This window comes from Myripristis murdjan, chromosome 20 (assembly GCF_902150065.1).
Source record: "Myripristis murdjan chromosome 20, fMyrMur1.1, whole genome shotgun sequence".
NCBI classification, from domain to species: Eukaryota; Metazoa; Chordata; class Actinopteri; order Holocentriformes; family Holocentridae; genus Myripristis; species Myripristis murdjan.
In genome coordinates, this window is record NC_043999.1 from 546,949 (window position 1) to 559,755 (window position 12,807).

The 12,807-nt window shown below is 46.5% G+C and overlaps 1 protein-coding gene across 1 annotated transcript; it reads left to right on the plus strand.

The window, feature by feature from the left end:
- The first annotated feature begins 1,200 nt into the window (after positions 1-1,200).
- Positions 1,201-12,076, plus strand: LOC115378749 (apoptosis regulator Bcl-2-like). The gene is made up of 4 exons (XM_030079222.1): positions 1,201-1,823; positions 2,258-2,398; positions 2,537-2,763; positions 11,624-12,076. The coding sequence occupies exons 1-4, from the start codon at positions 1,586-1,588 to the stop codon at positions 11,750-11,752; spliced, it is 735 nt and encodes a 244-aa protein (XP_029935082.1). The 5' UTR covers positions 1,201-1,585; the 3' UTR covers positions 11,753-12,076.
- Positions 12,077-12,807: the final 731 nt, after the last annotated feature.

Genomic DNA, 12,807 nt, shown 5'->3' on the forward strand with positions numbered 1-12,807 from the left:
TACTACATAATACTATATAGTACTGCCAGTAGTTGGGTTGTAAAAAAAATTCAGGGGGGATGGTCAGTGTTTTCACTTGATGAAAAGTGAGGATGGAGGTTTTACAGGGGGGATGCCATCCACCCTCACCTTGAGTACTGAGTACTGCTATAATACCACTAGTTATATAATACTGCTATAATACTACATAATACTATATAGTACTGCTATAATACCACTAGTTATATAATACTGCTATAATACTACATAATACTATATAGTACTGCTATAATACTACATAATACTATATAGTACTGCTATAATACTACATAATGCCACTGTTACCACCTCTACCACCACCACTACTACTGCTACTCCTGCTATTTACTGTATGATGATGATGAGAACAATAATAATAATAATAACAACAACCATAATATTAATAATAATAATAATAATAATAACAATAATAATGGGGACTATCCGTTATTCTTCTTCTTCTTCTTGTCAGAGCTGACCTACACACACACACACACACACACAGACACACACACACACCAGTGAAAGCTTGAATGAGTGACGTAGAAAGAGGAAGTGGGTGTGTGTGTGTGTGTGTGTGTCAGGTCTCTGCTGGTGTGTTCACAGGATTTCAGAGGATTTTCATCTCATGCCTCACTCTCCGTCTGTCTGTCTGTCTGTCTGCCTGCCTGCCTGCCTGCCTGCCTGTCTGTCTGCCTGCCTGTCTGTCTGCTGTCCCGGGGAAACAGGGCCGGACGCTTCCGGAGGGGCAGAGCGTGTCTCTGGGTCGGACCGCTGAGGGAGAGCCGGAGGACGCGGAGGGGAATCCCGGAGCTGCAGCGGAGTAATAATAATCTGCAGTGTGTGTGTGTGTGTGTGTGTGTGTGTGTGTGTGTGTGTGTGTGTGTGTGTGTGTGTGTGGAGGGCAGAGCAGGGGAACGCGGCAGGGCAGAGCAGAGCAGAGGGAGCAGCGCAGGAGGATTTAAACTCTGTCTTCCTCTGATTGGCGTTTTTCTTCTTCTTTGGTGTCGCCCGCCGCTCTGGACAAGGACTCCCCTTTTTTAATTTAATTTTTACATTTTTAATTTTTATTTGTTTATTCATTTGTTCATTTTTTTTTTTTTTTTAATTTGTCCTCTGAAGTGGCGCGTGCGCTCCAGCATGACGCGTCCCGCTCTCAGGCTCCGTGCCGTGCGGTGATCAGCTGATCATGGCTGTGGACTTATTGATGATGGCTGCTGTGATTGATTATGTAAATGTTCCCTTCATTTATTTTGCAAAGGGAATCATCAAATAAATGATTCTGACCAATCATAATGATCATGCTGATGTTGTGCAGATGAGGGTTTCCTCTCTTCCTGTCTGGCCTTTGGCAAAGTTTCACGTTACAGTTTGAAGGACTTGGATCGATCACTTGGACCAATAATCAATCAGAGTTTGTGATTGGTGACGGCAGCAGCGGACTGTTTGTCCTCATGACATTTTTTGATTGGCACAAAAATCGAGCCAATCAGGAGCCCTGACCCTCCCCGGCGTGTCGATGGGTGACGTGTGAGCGCCGGCGCCTCCTCCCGGCCAGCAGGCGGCGATGGCCGACCGCGCCGCCGCCTACGACAGTCGCCACATCGTGGAAAACTACCTCCGCCACAAGCTGCTGAAGAAGGGCGTGGCCTGGCCGCTGCACCTGCCGCCGCGAAGCCCACCTGCAGCATCATCATCATCATCATCATCATCATCATCATCTCCTCTGAGCGGCGAAGGCGTGAGGACGTCACGAAGAGGAGCCACTCCGTCACCTGAGGGAGAGGAAGAGGAGGCCCCGCCAGGTAATGAAACTGACTGTGTCGTCATGGCAACGGGCGTGTCCCACACACCTGAGTGGACTGTTATCTCTCCTCTGATTGGACGCTGGCTGAGGTCGCTGTGGTTCAGACAGACAGGGGAAAGGAACAGATGCTGACAGCCTCTGAGCCACTAGGGGGCGCAGACCTGTGGGGGGGCGGGGCTACCACTCATAACGTCCAATCAGAGGAGAGAAAACCGTCCAATCAGCTGGTCCAAAACGTCCATGCTGTCTGGCCGAATGATGCTCTGTGCTGCTGCTGTCACACACACACACACACATACACACACTCGCGCACACACACACACACACACACACACACACACACACACAGACACACACACACACACACACACACTCACCTGCTGGTACTCTGGTCTGTGTTTTATTTTTCTTCTTCCTGTTTCCTGCTCTTAGCTCCGCCTCCCTCGCCCTGCCAGCCCCCCCGAGCTGCTCCCCACGTGGCACGTCTGCAGGACGTCCTGCAGCAGGCGGGTGACGAGCTGGAGCAACGTTACCATGGCGACTTCAACGCCCAGATGTGTGCACTGCTGCTGTGCTGGGACAGCGGGGAGGGGCATCCTGAGGCGGGGCGTCCCGGGGCGGGGCGTCCGGAGGCGGGGCGTCCGGAGGCGGGGCGTCCGGAGGCGGGGCGTCCGGAGGCGGGGCGTCCCGAGGCGGGGCGTCCCGGGGCGGGGCGTCCCGGGGCGCTGCGTCCCAGCCTGGACGCGGTGCGGGACGAGCTGCTGGGGGACGGGGTGAACTGGGGGCGGGTGGTGGTGCTGCTGGAGCTGGGCGGGGCTCTGTGTGTGGAGGCGGCGAGGCGGCGGTGGGCGGGGCATGTTGATGACATCGCCAGCTGGATGGTGGAAAGTCTGGAGGCTCCGCCCCTCAGAGGATGGATAGAAAACAACGGAGGATGGGTAGGAAGGAAAGACCTTTCTCTTCTTCTGCTTCCACTCCCTCACTCGTTCATCTCTCCCTCACTCGTTCATCTCTCCCTCACTTTGTTTTTATTCGTCTTTTCTTTCCTTTCTTCTCTTTCTTCTCCTCCTCAGCTTTTCTCTTCTCTCTTTCTGCCTTTTCATTTTTCTTTCAGTTGTATTCTGTACATCCACCTGTCTCTCTCACCTGCTTCCACTGGCATGTTTTCTCCCTCTCTCGTTTACACACACACACACACACACACACACACACACTCACACACACACACACACACACACACACACACACACACACTCACACACACACACACACACACACACACACACACACACAGTAATTGAACTCAGCTCGTGGTGTCGGTGTGAAGTTGGGGGAGAAATCAGCATAACGCTGATTCAACACAAAAATGAAGCGTCTGTGTGTGTGTGTGTGAGTGTGTGTGTGTGTGAGTGTGTGTGAGTGTGTGTGAGTGTGTGTGTGTGTGTGTGTGTGTGTGTGTCAGTATGCTAATGTTTTGCAGAGGAAAACGACGCCAATAGAAACTAATGAGAGACACGAGAAACTGAAGCGGAGAAAACAAAATCAACTTGGACAGTCAAACCAGTTGAACTCTGTTAGTCACACACACACACACACACACACACACACACACACACACACTCAGCTCAGAGCGACGTGATCAGTGTGGTGCAGGCCTGCTGTGTGTGTGTGTGTGTGTGTGTGTGTGTGTGTGTGTGTTAGCTCGGTACCATCTGTTTCTCTGTGTGAGCGCTGAGCTAAACATAGGCCGACACTCCTCTCACCTTCAGCTGGTGTTTCTGTGTCTGCCTCTCCGGGTCGTGACAGGACACACACACACACACACACACACACACACACACACACACACACACACCTGATGTCTCTGCATGTTTACTGAGCAGTTTGGAGAGAAAAGACAATGTAAAGTGATTTTAAAGTGGACTGTTGTGTCTCCTCTCTGACACACAGCAGGCGAGTTCATGAGGGACGATCACGCATCCTGTTTTAAAAAGGGTTAGTGTGTGTGTGTGTGTGTGTGTGTCTCTGTGTGTGTGTGTGTGTGTGTGTGTGTGTGTGTGTGTGTGAGAGAGAGAGAGAGAGAGAGAGAGAGAGACAGAGACAGAGGGGAGAGAGAGTGTGTGTGTATTTGGGTGTGAATGCAAATGACATGCAAAGTACAGAAACTCCCTAAAACTCTGCAGAAAGACAGTGTGTGTATGTGTGTGTGTGTGTGTGTGTGTGTGTGTGGGAGAGAGAGAGAGAGACAGATAGAGAAGAAAGATAAAAGAGAGAGTCGAGTTGTGTCGGTGGAATAATTGTTGTTTCTGATCAGCTGATCGGGGATCAGTGTGTCGTCCTCGGGATGTTTTTAAAAAAGAACCACATGTCGATATTGTTGTTGTTGTTGTTGTTGTAATAACTATAATATAATTTTTTATTTAATAATTGTATTATAACTATCATAACATAATAATAATAATAATAATAACAATAATAATGCTAACAGAGCCTCTGACATGAGCTCTGCTTGTTGAGGACTTTGCTCCTTCTTGAAACTGAAAAAGTTTTTTAAATCCTGTTGTTGTTTTTTTCCCCACCTTTTCCTCATATTTATGAAAAAAAAAAAAAAAAGCCAAACAAATTCATTTGATTTCTTTACAAAACAGTGATAAGGATATTAGGAAGAAATTATCTGAACATTTGCGAGACAAAAGTAAAAAAAAAAAAAATAAAATATAAAAATATAAAAGTTCCTCCTTTTCACCTTTTGATAAGTAACAACAACAACAACAACAATAATAATAATAATAATGATATTAACAAAATAAATCAGAAATCCTTCATGAATTTGGGTTCAAGCTGTTGGGTTCCTGCCTCCCTCGGCTCTGTGCTCAGAGTCTGTGTGGTTCTTACCGAGGTGGAAAAAACCCTCTGAAGTCCCCGAGACATCATCGGAACCTGTTCCTGCCTCCACGTCCAGCCGGAGGTGCTGCCATCCACTGGTCTCACTGGTCTCACTGGTCTGACTGGTCTGACTGGTCTGACTGGTCTGACTGGTCTGACTGGTCTGACTGGTCTCACTGGTCTGACTGGTCTCACTGGTCTCACTGGTCTCACTGGTCTCACTGGGTGACCACTGGGTTTCAAAGACAGCTGCTCAGTAATCAGTTACATAACAGGTTTAGGATGTGAGGGTCGAGGTGCTGCTGGGAAAGATGCTGGTCTCCAGGTGGTCGCATGTGATCAGAGGTGGATCCCCCGTCATCTCGCCTGCGTACTAAATTCTTCCTTTCCTTAAAAATGCATTTGATTTTTTCTCTCGCTGACTTCCCTGAGCTCACAGCACATCACCTGCAGGAGGCGCCGTCCGCCCCTCACTCTCCTGTTTAAATGTTTGAGGCCCTCAGCCCTTGGACCCTCTGGAGTGGAGTTTCTGCAAGCAGGACCGAACCCTCCAGGAGTGTCCGCAGTACAGATCTTCAAGCAAGGCCGAACTCGAGGGGACCGTCCAGAGCAGATCTCTCCGAACAAGCCGGAACCCAACGGGCTCTCTGGATCAGGGTTCTCAAACCAAGCCCAAACCCCATGGGACCATCTAGAGTAGAGTTCCCCAAGCAGGCCCAAAGTTTCCAAGTGAGCCCGAACCCTCCAGGACCCTCTGGAGAAGAGTTCTCCAAGCGAACCCGGAACTGATGGGACTGTCCCGAGCGGAGTTCTCCAAGCAAGCCCGAACCCTGCAGGACCCTCCAGGGTAGAGTTCCTTAAGCAAGGTCGTACCCACTGGGACTGCCTGGGGCAGAGTTCTCAAGGTGAGCCTGAACCCCACAGGAACCTCCAGAGTAGGGTTCTCCAAGTGGGTCCAAACCCTTCTGGATTCTCCGGAGTAGAATCTAGAGCTGGGTTCTCCAAGCAAGCCTGAACCCACTGGGACTGCCCACACCCCGGGGAACCCTTCAGAATAGAGTTCTCCAAGATAGACTGAACCTCACAGCACTGCCCAGAGTGGAGTTCTTCAGGTGGGCCTGAACCCTGCAGGACCCTCTGGAGTCAGGTTCTGGAATAAAGCCTGAAACCACGTCTGGAGTTTTTGAGATGAGTCTGGAACACCTCGTGGGTGTTTTGTGCGATCGGATCACAGCCACATGAGTTTTCCTAAAACCAGCAGCACTGTTGTGTTTTCAGGACTTTTTCAAACTGAAACGCTCCCTCCTCCTCCTCCTCCTCCTCCTCCTCCTCCTCCTCCGCCAGGGAAAATAGTCCCAAAGCGGGGAAACGTTTTGCTTTCCACAGCCGATCATCAGCTGTGTGGTTTCTGAATGTTGACTCTGTGCTGTGAAATCTGTAGTTCCTCCACATGATTTGATAAATGGTTTGCTGATGAGGAAAATGTGGAGAGATTCTAGAAACTGGATCAGTTGGTCACAGTCACTGAGATGGAGCTTTCATTATAATGTAATTTAAAAATCATGTATGCAATGTATGCATGTATGTCGTATTGAAGTTGATCATCTGGCCCAGAGCACTTTGGGGTTTCGAAGCGACGAGTCGCAGAGTGAAGTGTGACGAACACACAAAGGAAATTTCCACCTCTCCCAGATCAAACACACTTTTACTTTCTATTTTTACTCGTCTCTCTGTGTGTGTGTATGTGTGTGTGTGTGTGTGTGTGTGTGGTATTACCTAGAAATCTCTTTCCAGGTAATCAGTGTCATTTCCGCCTCATACAGAGATCAGCTGAGACCTCTGGGTGTGTGTGTGTGTGTGTGTGTGTGTGTGTGTCTGTGTGTGTGTGTGTGGGTGTGTGTGTGTCTGTGTGGGTGTGTGGGTGTGTGTGTGTGAGAAAGAGACACTATTTCTCTAGAACTCTGAAACACAAATAACACAAACCAGACAGACAATAGAGCAATAACCTTGTGTGGGAAATCAACACACACACACACACACACACACACACACACACACACACACACACACACACACACACACACACAGTGATGCTAGTGTTAACTCACACTGCCAGGTTTGTGTGTTCAATTCCCCGTGTGAGTCAAGAGGCAGAGCGAGGCTGTGTGTGTGTGTGTGTGTGTGTGTGTGTGTGTGTGTAAGTCTCAGAATACAGGCTGTGGTGAGAGAGGCTGCTTTCTCAGAAGTGAGCAAGCTGCCGCTTTTCCAATAAGAGAAAGAGAGAGACAAAGAGAGAGACAAAGAGAGAGAGAGAGAAAGAGAGTGAGACAGAGAGAGAGACAGACAGACAGGGAGAGAGTGAGACAGAGAGAGAGAGACAGACAGGGAGAGAGTGAGACAGAGAGGAAGTGAGGGACAGAACTAGAGCACACAGAGTGGTTTGTCTCTCTGCTGAAGTGAAGCTCGGAGGAAAGTCAAAGAAGCTTTAAGAGCAAATGGGGTGGGGGGGGTGGTGGGGGGGGGGGGGGGGGGGGGGGCAGGGGTTAGGGTTATGTTTATAAACATATAAACATGTGAAAGCTGGAACCTGCAGATTAATTTGAGCTGCAGCTCAGCTCTGTGTGTCGAGTTAATCCAGTCATTAATCTGTAAATAATCTTGGGTTTATGATTGACTCAGAGTGTGTGAGTGTTAGAACATTATGATGGAAGTATGAAGCCGCTCCCATGTTCACCATTTGTTACACGGACTGAAGAATGAATCAAACAATCCAGGAGCACACACACACACACACACACACACACACACACACACACACACATACACACACACACACACACACACACACACACATACACACAGCAGTATGAGCTTCAATCAAAAGGTTAGATTAATGAAGGACACAGGAATCTCCAAGGAGACCCCAGTGTGTGTGTGTGTGTGTGTGTGTGTGTGTGTGTGTGTGTGTGCGTGTGCGTGTGCGTGTGTGTGTGAAGTGAATATAGACAAATCATTATGCAGAAGCTAGCATTCCCCAAGGAGTCGTGATGAATCACAGTCACAGTGTGTGTGTGTGTGTGTGTGTGCCACTCACACCACACACACACACACACACTGTTGTTGCCTCACACACATTCAAGATGAACTTACACTTGAAAACATAAAAAAAACATTTAAATATCAGAAAATTAGAAAAAAAATTAAAATTACAAGAAAATTGTGTTATTATCTTTAAAATATCTCTATCTAAATTTTTCATTTTAATACAGTAACTGCAGTTAAATGTATTTAAAGGTCACATGCGTCACAGTGGCCATCTTCCTGTGACATCACGCTCAGGGCGGGACAGGAGGGCCGAACGCCACAAAACCGACGTGTTCAGGGACCGGCAGAAATCTGGGAACTGTTCACCTCAAGTCTTGTTGTTTTGAGTCCTGTGAAAGCTGAGAGGATTTCAAAAACATGAGCAACTCCACAGGAAAATCTCCTGAAACAAAATCACAAGAACATGACCTGAAAATCAGTGACAAATAAATACACCTATGAGTGAATGAATAAATAAATAGAAAGAAAACTAAAATGAAAACAAAAAACAAACAAAAAAAAAACAACAAGGAAATGACCTGAAAATGAGCCAAACATAACATAATATAACATAAAATAACATAACATAACAAAATATAATATAACATAACATAACAAAACAAAATATGACATAACATAACAAAATATGATATAACATAACATAATATAACACAACAAAATATAATAAAATTTAACATAAGAAATATAACATAACATAGCATAACATAACACAACATAATAAAATAACATAATATAACATAACAAAACATAACATAATATAACATAACATAACATAACCTAACATAACAAAATATAATATAACATAATACAACACAACAAAATATAATAAAATTTAACATAACATAATATAACATAACACAACATAACACAACATAATATAACATAACATAATGTAACATAATATAACATAACCAAAAAATAACAACATAACAAAAAAATAATATAACATATCATGACATAACATAACATAACAAAACATAACATAACATAACATAACATAACATAACATAACGAAACATAACATAACAAAACAAAACAAAACAAAACAAAACAAACATAACATAACATAATATAACATAATATAACATAACAAATCATAACATAACATAATATAACATAACAAAATATAATATAACATAACATAACAAAATATAACATAACAAAACATAACATAACATAATATATCATAACATAACAAAATATAATTTAACATTGCATAATATAACAAAATATAACATAACATAATGTAAAATAACATAACAAAATATAGCATTACATAACATAACATAATATAACATAACATAACACAATATAACATAACATAAAATACCAAAAAAATAACATAACATAATTTTAAATATATTGGTACAGTTTTGTGGACATCTCTCCCTGTTTTTATAAATTTCTAATAATTCTTTCCCTTTCTAGCTAATGTCTCAGTCATTTTCTTGTAAATTTATTTAATTCTCATTTAATTCTTAAATATTTGTTGTGCTGTATGATTTCAAACATCAAATACACCCCAAATATGTGCAAAACCATTTTAGGAAACTTTTTGTGTAAGACAGTGTTTAAATATCACACTTAACCCTTTGATATGAATATTTATTCATAATAATTATAAATACATTTCTCTTAGTAATGTTTTTGTTAATTTTCTGAAAGACTTATTATTGGGCTATCATTGTTATTATTATTATTATTATTATTATTATTATTGTTGTTGTTGTTGTTGTTGTTGTTGATATTACTGTTATCAATTTCTTCTTATTATTCATACTTTGTGTGTGTGTGTGCGTACGTGCATGTGTGTGTGTGTGTGTGTGTGCCAATAAAAAAAGAAAGAAAGAAAAATAAAGAGGAAAAGTTCCTGAAGGTCACGACTCTTTTTCTCACACACACTCACCTTCACACACACACACACACACACACACACACACTCACCTTCACTCTGAGTGTATGTGTGTGTGTGTGTGTGTGTGTGTGTGTGCTGATGTCTTTACCATGCAGATGAGTTTTGATTGACAGCTCAGACAGTCATTTCAAACACATGAAGAACGCCAGAGGGCAGGGAAAAGTGTGTGTGTGTGTGTGTTTAACTCTGTGAAACTGAAGAAAATTCATGAGCAAATCCATGAATTAGAAAAAACCCTAGACTTTCCACCCTGCAGTCTGCACACACACACACACACACACACACACACACACACACACCGGCTCATCAACACGAACAGAAAAACAGCGGAACTGCCCTTTACAGTCTGACTGCTTTCATATTGTTTTACTGTTTCTATTGTTTCATCAGTCTGTCTTCCTGTTTCCCCTGGAAACACACACACACACGCACACACACACACACACACACACACACACACACACACACACACACACACAGAGGCTGGCAGCTCCAGGGGCCCCCACATAAAAACACGTCAGGAAACCTGTGTGTGTGTGTGCGTGTGTGTGTGTGTGTGTGTGTGTGTGTGTGTGTGGAGCTTCCTGCAGAGAGAGAGAGTGGTCGAGCGAGGTTGTGGGTTCTGGTTTGGAGCTGCTGTGATAAAGAGGAACCTGATCAGACGACACACTCCTTCAGCTTTTAAAAAGTAAAAGTGTCGAGTCCCGCCAGGTGAGCTCCGTCCCGCAGAGTCTGACTCGCCACTCACCTGTCCTGGGGAGGGTTCCCATTCCCATCCACACCTGCTGTGAACACCTGCTGTGACATCACTGAGTGGGTGTGGCCACTAGAGGGCAGCGCAGCGCGAGGTTCCTGACGTTTGTGAGTTACTCCTTCAGATGTTTGTGCGTGTCGGCCCACGTCTCCTCCAGTGCTGCCCCCGCTGGCCTGGTACATGCTGGGGGGACGGGGGAGGAGGTGGCGGGGATGGGGGCGGAGTGTGTGCCTCCTGGCCTGAGGGTGGCGCTAGAGGAAAGAACAGGAAGTCAGTAAAGCTGGCCGGGTTCACTCCCCACTCAGCGATCTGTCTGTCCACCCAGAGAGGAGCAGGGTGAGAGTCCAGGGGCTGGCCTGAGGGTGGCGCCAGAGGAGGAGGAGGAGGAGGAGGAGGAGGAGGAGGAGGAGGAGGAGCAAGAGGAAGAGGAGGAAGAGGAGGAGGAGGAAGAGGAGGAGGAAGAGTTTAAAGTCAGACACATCTGATAAAGGGGGATTTCACCCAAAACGTTGCAGTTCTCCTTTAAGGGACTGGCTGTTGAGAGGGAATCACCTGAGGAGCAGTGTGTGTGTGTGTGTGTGTGTGTGTGTGTGTGTGTGTGTGTGTGTGCCTGTGTGTGTGTGTGTGTTTGTGTGTGTGTGTGTGTGTGTGTGTGTGTGTGTGTACAGTCAAAGAGAGAGAGAGAGAGAGACAGTTTGTTAGGAGGAACTATGACTGTTCTGTTTTAGACCGGGTTCTCCCCTACTTATCATATTACTGTTCCACATCAGCACACACACACACACACACACACACACACACACACACACACACACAAAGATACCACAAACAGTGCGGGGAAAGAACCCAACATTTCCTTGTTTATGCTCTACTGATCTCTCTCTCTCACTCACACACACACACACTCTCACACACACACACACACACACACACTTATAGACCAACACTCATACACCCTGAGCTAACACAATACACACACACACACACACACACACATACACTCTCTAAAACACACACTGTGATCGGAGTGTGTGTGTATTTCATAATGCTGCATGTTGGTCTACAATGGAGAGATGCATGCACACACACACACACACACACACACACACAGCAGTAATGCCCTGTGTTTTTTTCCCAGGATGCCTTTGTGGACCTGTACGGGCAGGCGGGGCCGGCAGGGCGCTCCTGGTCCCTCAGGACTCTGGTGGGACTGGCAGCACTGGGAGCCGCTGGGATCACACTGGGAGCGCTCTTCACCCAGAAGTAAACCTCCTGACCCGGTCCGGTCCGGTCCAGTCCGGTCCGGTCTGACCCAGTCCCATCCGATCTGGTCCGATCCAGTTCAGTCCAGTATGAGTCGATCAACTCAGGTCCAGTCTGAGCCAGTCCAGTCCAGTTCAAACCAGTTCTGTGTGAGCCAGTCCATTCAAGTCTGATCAATTTTAAACCAGGTCAACCAGTTTAATCCAGTCCATACCAGTCTGATCCAAACCAGTCTGGTCTGTTCCAGTCCAGTCCAGTCCAGTGCAGTGTAATCCTTTTCAAATTGGTCCAATCCAGTTTGATCAATTTCAAACCAGTCCAAATCCAAGTCCAGGACCAGCTCCAGGTCCAGATTCAGGTCCAGGTCCAGGTCCAGGTCCACATTTGGCTGCAGGTCCAGGTCCAGGTCCAGGTCCAGGTCCAGGTCCAAGTCCACATTTGGCTGCAGGTCCAGGTCCAGGTCCAGGTCCACGTCCAGGTCCACGTCCAGGTCCACGTCCAGGTCCGGGTCCAAGTCCAGATTCAGCTCCAGGTCCAGGTCCAGTTGCAGGTCCAGGTCCACTTCCAGGTCCAGGTCCAGGTCCAAGTCCAGATTCAGCTCCAGGTCCAGGTCCAGTTGCAGGTCCAGGTCCACTTCCAGGTCCAGGTCCAGGTCCAAGTCCAGATTCAGGTCCAGGTCCAGGTCCAGGTCCAAGTCCACATTCAGCTCCAGGTCCAGGTCCAGTTGCAGGTCCAGGTCCAGGTTCTGGTTTTGAACAGTGAGAGGTTTGGAGAGCACGGGATGAGCAGCACGATTCATCTACATCGTCTTCATCAGGACGTCCTGACAAGAAATCTGAAGGCCCAAAGAGAGAGAGTGTGTGTGTGTGTGTGTGTGTGTGTGCTGGGGGGGGGGGGTTCCCTCCAGTCTGAACCAGTCTGATCCGGTCTCAGAGACACTGTTGGCAGTGTTGGTGCCGTGGCAGCTGGAGGACAGCAGATCTGTCCCGGGACGGTCTGCAGGACGAGGAGCAGCTCCCTCTGAACTCAGAGACGCCGTGCCGACGAGCGAGGAGGTGA

Bases quoted from the DNA above. Each gene is read 5' to 3' on its own strand.
- LOC115378749 (XM_030079222.1), top strand. From the start codon at position 1,586: ATGGCCGACCGCGCCGCCGCCTACGACAGTCGCCACATCGTGGAAAAC. The intron at 1,824-2,257 runs GTAATGAAACTG...TCCTGCTCTTAG, and splicing joins GGAAGAGGAGGCCCCGCCAG to CTCCGCCTCCCTCGCCCTGC. The intron at 2,764-11,623 runs GTAGGAAGGAAA...TTTTTTTCCCAG, and splicing joins TAGAAAACAACGGAGGATGG to GATGCCTTTGTGGACCTGTA.